Raw genomic sequence first — 6,000 nt, 5'->3', positions numbered from 1 at the left:
AACAGCATTTGGGAGGTGTTTTTCAGTGCTTTAGCTAATGCTCTTTCTCTGTCGGTCACTACCACCTGTATTCGATGAGGTAGAGGGCCCATTAGATCGAGAAATCCTTTAAGGGCGATATTATACCAATCTGTAGTCTCTCGGTTGAGAAAAGCAATTGCTGCCGTAAATGTTTTATTGGTAGCCGTCATACCAGTGATGTGTAGCATTGGATAACTGTATCGATTGGTGTTATACGTACAATCCATCATGAGAACGGTTGGGTACCGGTGTAACAGAGCTCTCGCAGTGTGAGTGGTGTAGATAAGGCCCCGGGTTTCGTTGTGATTGTTTATTAGGCCTTTAAAGAGGCGTTTCTCTTCTTCAAGTCGTAAAAACAAGCTCTCTGTTGCTGAACGTCCTTGCTGTCGAGTTTTCTCATACCTCCACTTGAAGTTTGACACATCTGCAGCTGTCAGGAGAGGTTGATCGGGGTGATTTTGAAGTATTTCAAGGATTTGGTGGGGGGTAAAGCCTTTATCGATGTATTCTTTGAGAAATTTACTGATAGCCGGGGTTCGTGAGGCCTTTCGAAGGTGTGAGAGTAGCATGTTTTTTATTGGCGGGTGATTATGTTCATTACATACGGTGGTGAGCAGTACCGGACGATATCCATCGGCGAGGGCGTCTTTTTCGTGAACTCTGGAGAGTTTTAATTGAAAAGGACAGTCTTGTCGCTGAGTATGACGTTTTCGCTGTCGAACTTGCTCATATCGAACCTGCCGACCTGTCCTGTACTGTCCACTGCAGATACATCGCAGAGTCATATATTGAGCTGGTGGATTGCTTGAGCCGGTAACCAGAGCAAAACCCTTGTCCTTGGCTATGACAGAGAGCTTCTCGCGGGCGACATTGATCGATGGCTGAGGAGAAATTCGCAAAGGGGAATGAACCAAATTGGGGAGACGTTCATGAGGACCAAATTCATCTTCTTCAAGTGGTAGCAGTTGATCTTCGGTTTCAGTGTCCTGAGTATGGCTGTGAGGGGTTCCGGGACCAGAAGGAAGATTAAAGAAGTCATCTGACTGTTCAGGAGATGAGTTTGGTATACTGAGTTCGCGTAGAGGGGTAGGAGACAGCGGAACAGGTGAAGATGGCTGAGTTTCGGGGACCAAAACCTCGCTGGGGCTACGCTCGAATTTGAGAGGGGGGAGAGACGGGGGAAGTTCATAATTGAAGCTATCTTCACTTGAGGAGTCTGAGATCTCGATGGGCTGAGAAGCAGACATTGTAAAGGGTGGAATATGAGGAGAAATGGACTAAACACATTAGCCCAGGCCACGAGGAGAAGCAGAGAAGGGAGATACGTACGATTTGGTCAGGAGGCAGTTTTTAGTGGTGTAAACAGTGTAGATAGGGGTATTTGGGGAGGCTGAGAACGATGGTGATGTTTAGAAGCTCTTGTTTGCAGTTGTTGGAGCTGTAGGAGAGGTTTTATGCTTGGTATAGAGGACGGGTTGAATGAACCAAGTGGAAAGAAGTTGCATAGTGTCCGTGCAGTGTCACACGTGTCTTTATTTACTACTGATAACGCCACATGTTTGTGGCAGTGTCACGTGACTTTGTGCACGAAGAGATCTGACTTTGTGCGCAAAGGGGGCCTCGAAGGACAAGTATCATGGGGTGTAGAATTAGCGACTAAGGAACAAAAGAGAACGGGGGAAGCCTGTAAGGGGAAGAGCAAAGAGCAAGGTGGAGATAGGAACGATTGAATAGGAGTACGACTCTGAGGATCCCGTCCTACTCGTGATCCTGACAGTTGTGGACTGGCTCAGTTGTTTCGTTGATATGGTCCGCTACACATCTGATGCTTCTAAGAGGAAGAAGGCTTTGAACCTCTTTCTCCACATGGCGCCTTACTATCAAGTAGGTCATGTTCAACTCTTACTGTACTCATCAATACTCGTGAAGAGCTCTCTAGAGGTGTCATCAATGGTAGAAGCCCCCCAATTAGGGTGTGAAGACCGTGCGCAATCAGTCTGTCTGTTAGGGACACAGCCGGAGACATGCACCTCCGGAGCTGCACGGACCTGATCGTTCCCGGCCAGAGATGTACCACTCCGGAGCGGAACACTCCCTTTAGCCATTCCCATTCAGAGAAACATCAATAACAGATCCTCCACGCCATACAAGACAGTGTTGGTAGCTCCAAAGGGCAGATGCTCTATTAAGACAAGTCTAAGAGGTAACCACTACAGTGCTGTTCAACATCACATGCTGTATTTGGCAAGAAGGTCAGCCAATATCTTGAACCAGGGGGGATTCCAATGGTGATGTATCATAGGTAATTGTTGCAGTGTTTGTAGATTTCAAGTTGTGGGGCCAGACCACCATGACTTCAAGAGTCCAGGAGATGGTACCACAGGATATCTGTACTGTGATTCATGTATGTGGAGAGCTTGGGGATGATAAGAGCGAAAATGCTCTGGCCGTGTCTGGACCCCTCTGGAGCTGCATGGTTCTCTGGCCAGGTCCAAGAGGGGGGTTTTGAACCATGCAGCTCCGGAGGTGCACGTCTCCGGCCGTGTCCTCAACATGTCCACAACGTAGCGGGACGGCATTCAATATGCTTCTTGCTCAGCTTATCAAGAGAACTACAACTTGGCGCACAATCTCAGTCCTTGTAAGCGGATCACATAAGGTCGTGTGTGATCTCCGCTCCGTGTACATGCCGTATGTACTACACAACTTGTGCTCAAAAATCTATGTACCGGTTCAACACGGTTCACAACGGTCCACAGATTGACCTGATGATACATATGACCTACTGGAACCCCCACAATGGTGGTTTGTCATGGCTGTCAAAACTCAACTGACCATCAGTCACTTTGCCCTAGTCAAACCATCCAGAGTGGATCTGATGGAAATGCTAGTAGACTTCTGTTAGGACCTCATGTGACAGTTAATCTTGACGTTCTTGTCACAAACCACTGACTACCCAGTGTCCGGCCGTATGACAGTACCATCTGTTCCCACTGAACAAAAAGGGTGGTCAACCGGTGATGTCTACAATCACCAATTACTATTTATGTACCCGTCATCTTCCTTAACTTTGCTTCCTTAACCTAGCTTAACCTGGATGTCTTGACAACTCGTGACAGTTCTCCGTTGTCACATCATCAATATGGTCCACTGCATGTCTGGTGCTTTGAGGAGAGAGCTTTTGACTTTCTTCCCTATATGCCCCCTTGATAGGAATTGATATCTGTATAGATCCTGATATAGTCTTCACTCCCCATCAAAAGCCGTCTAGAGGTGCTATCAAGCCTAGAACCCTACAATCATAGCCAGAAGGAAACCGTGCCCGTTTCGTTGAGGCAAATCATTAGGGCCCAGATGTTGCAGATATTTGTCACAAAGTGTGTGACAAGTCGAGCGAAAGTCTGGGAAGGGTATTTAACCAGCGATCGGCGGTAGAGTTAACCGCCGATTAATAGGCCTTTTCGTCGCAGTGGTTAAGATCACTGTTCCGTTGGGCACTGTTATATCGTGCATATGCTGGTCAGTATGTCTCGTGACAATATTCTGCACCTATCAGTTATGGGTGTAGGGCAATGTAGGGAACAAACCAAGTGATGTCAAAGATTCAAGAGATAAGATTGTCCCAAACACCCTAGGAATTTGATCAGCTTCAGTGACAGGAGATACTGCTAAGTAAAGAAGAAATACATCTACAAAAATGGACTGTGTCTCATAGTTATCACAAATTGAATTGACACCACATCAATGGAGTCAAAATGACGAAAGAGATGATGTAGAAGAGTGAAATATGATCAAAATAAGGAGACTGTCAAGTGATTCCGAAATATCAGATAAGGACAAAAGGTGAAGGTAATTTCACCCGTGATGAGAGTGAGAAGATGAATAGGCAAGATGCATTGGAGTGTAAATACAGCTTTGAGGTACATATATGTAGGTACCCATATCTAGGTATTTGTGAGCATGTCCCTGTGATCAACAGTAGACTTAGTTTGTGAACGGGTCCGAATATGCCCAGTAGAAGAACGCTGGCAGGGCTTAAGTCTCATTGGCGAGTTTGAACTGGTTGGTCGGCGGCCTGTTACACTAGTAGAAAGTCTATCCCACCACGAGACACTGTTCATGATGGACGTCCACGTTGCTTTGATCCACCTGAATCATCAACTTTCCATAGCGTCATGTCTAGCTCCCTCGACTTGAGTGCATCATCAAGAGCACTACGAACCGAATCGGGACGAAGGGCAGGTAAAAGCCAGTTGTAGTGCTGTTCAGTACTATCATACCGGTAGAGATGAGTATTGGGGTCCTCCAAGAGTCCGCGCTTTTTCTCTGGTGAGGTACAGACATCACAAATTGTCCTCCAAAATATCTTTTGTAAGATCTGTCCCATGTTTGTTTTTCCTTTCCGTGGGTTGGTTCCTTTCTTCCTGTGGAGCATGTACCAGTTTGTAATCACCTCGGAGACAGATTCCAAGAACCTGTACCAGACGGTCGGATGTGTTTGGAGTTTTCCTTGAGCAATTATGAACGCTGATACCTTATCTTCTCCATGAGTGAGTTTTGTGAGTTGTTTAGGTTTATAGATTGCACCCAGTGGTAAGCGATGTGTGGCAGAGGTGCCAAGGGGCAGTGAAAGGTTTGTAGCATCTGCGACTGTCAAGTTACCCAGGCGAAGTAGACTGGTAACACCAATGGATACTCATCCTCATCCTCATTCTCAGCCTTATCCTCAATTACAATCCCATCCTTGTCCTCAATCTCATCCTCAGCCTCACCCATATCCTCATCCTCAGCCTCATCCATATGGTCGGGGCTGGTCTCCTGGATGGAAGGATCAAGAGGATCGGGCGTGAGACCAGGGTGTAAGTCCGACGGTGCTATGGTCCTAATGTTTTCCTCCGGGAATGATAGTCTTCCCTCTGAGGGATCGGAAGCAGTACCCGGAGGTGCATAAATAAAGATGTTTGGATTGCCATCTCTTTTGAAATGATGGGAATCTGCGTCCCAAGAATCTGGCCACGGATCATGAGAATCATCAAGGGTGAGAGAGAAGCGAGAGGGAGACACTCCTGACATGGAATTCATGAAGATTTGCCACTGTAAAGCCTGAAAAACCTGTATAGGCAGATAAGCTGCTGGGGGAAGAAGGGGAGTTGTCCTTCCGAATATCGAATGAGTGTGGAGATAGAGTGAGAGAGAAAGAGAGAGGGATAGAGATAGAGTGTGTGTGTGTGTGTGTAGATATGGGAGAGAGGTCAATCGATTGTTTTCAACTTTCATACATATGGTGGGAAAGAATCTGGAGGTTTCTCACCCTTTCAACTTCAATGCTAGCGGAATGGGAATCGAGGGGAACAGGAGAGGGAAGGAAGATCGGAGGAGACGAGATCGGGTTCGGATTCAAGCTCCGAGAACAAGAGGCAGTGTCGCATAATGGATAGTCTGACAGCAAAAGTCCGAACCGAACTTCGCGCACGACATCAAATCTCTTCACGCACGACAAAGTCACGTGATCAGTGTTAGGCATGCAGCACAAAGTTGTTAGGCGCACGCGGGGACATCACTTCCGACCTCCCCCCCCCCCACTGTTCTCTGGTCAGAGTTGCTGACCTGTTATGGTTTATTACTCCGTGATTTATGCATAAAACAATCCCAATTTTTACACGGACATGTAGATATCGTTCCCCTTCATTGGCTAGTAAAATTTTCGGGCTGAAAGGTTAAGAACTGACCGAGATAAACTGGTCTCTCTTCCACCCTGTCACGGCCGTCAAACAACTATCTTCTGGCAGACCGACGGTCGACGAACCTCGGCTAACTTGATGCTCCTGAGTTGAAGTCTCACCCAACCGAGAGGGCGCAGACGTCGAAAGGAGTGTAACTACGGCGTACTTCGGCGTAGTTACTCTAACTGGGGTTTTGTTCTACTGATGGCGATGTATCTCGAATTGTATATAGCTATCTCTATCTGTCTTTCTCTAC

General features: G+C 46.9%; 1 protein-coding gene across 1 annotated transcript; it reads right to left on the bottom strand.

Annotated features, from left to right (window-relative positions):
- Positions 1–4,674: 4,674 nt before the first annotated feature.
- On the bottom strand, positions 4,675–5,094 carry TREMEDRAFT_58159 (uncharacterized protein; the record flags this gene model as incomplete). Its single annotated transcript, XM_007001102.1, has 1 exon — positions 4,675–5,094. The coding sequence occupies one exon, from the start codon at positions 5,092–5,094 to the stop codon at positions 4,675–4,677; it is 420 nt and encodes a 139-aa protein (XP_007001164.1).
- Between the last annotated feature and the right edge of the window lie 906 nt (positions 5,095–6,000).

This window comes from Tremella mesenterica, assembly GCF_000271645.1.
Source record: "Tremella mesenterica DSM 1558 unplaced genomic scaffold TREMEscaffold_1, whole genome shotgun sequence".
Lineage (NCBI taxonomy): Eukaryota > Fungi > Basidiomycota > Tremellomycetes > Tremellales > Tremellaceae > Tremella > Tremella mesenterica.
Note: the sequence above shows the minus strand (reverse complement) of the source record. Positions and strands in the feature narration are given on the sequence as shown.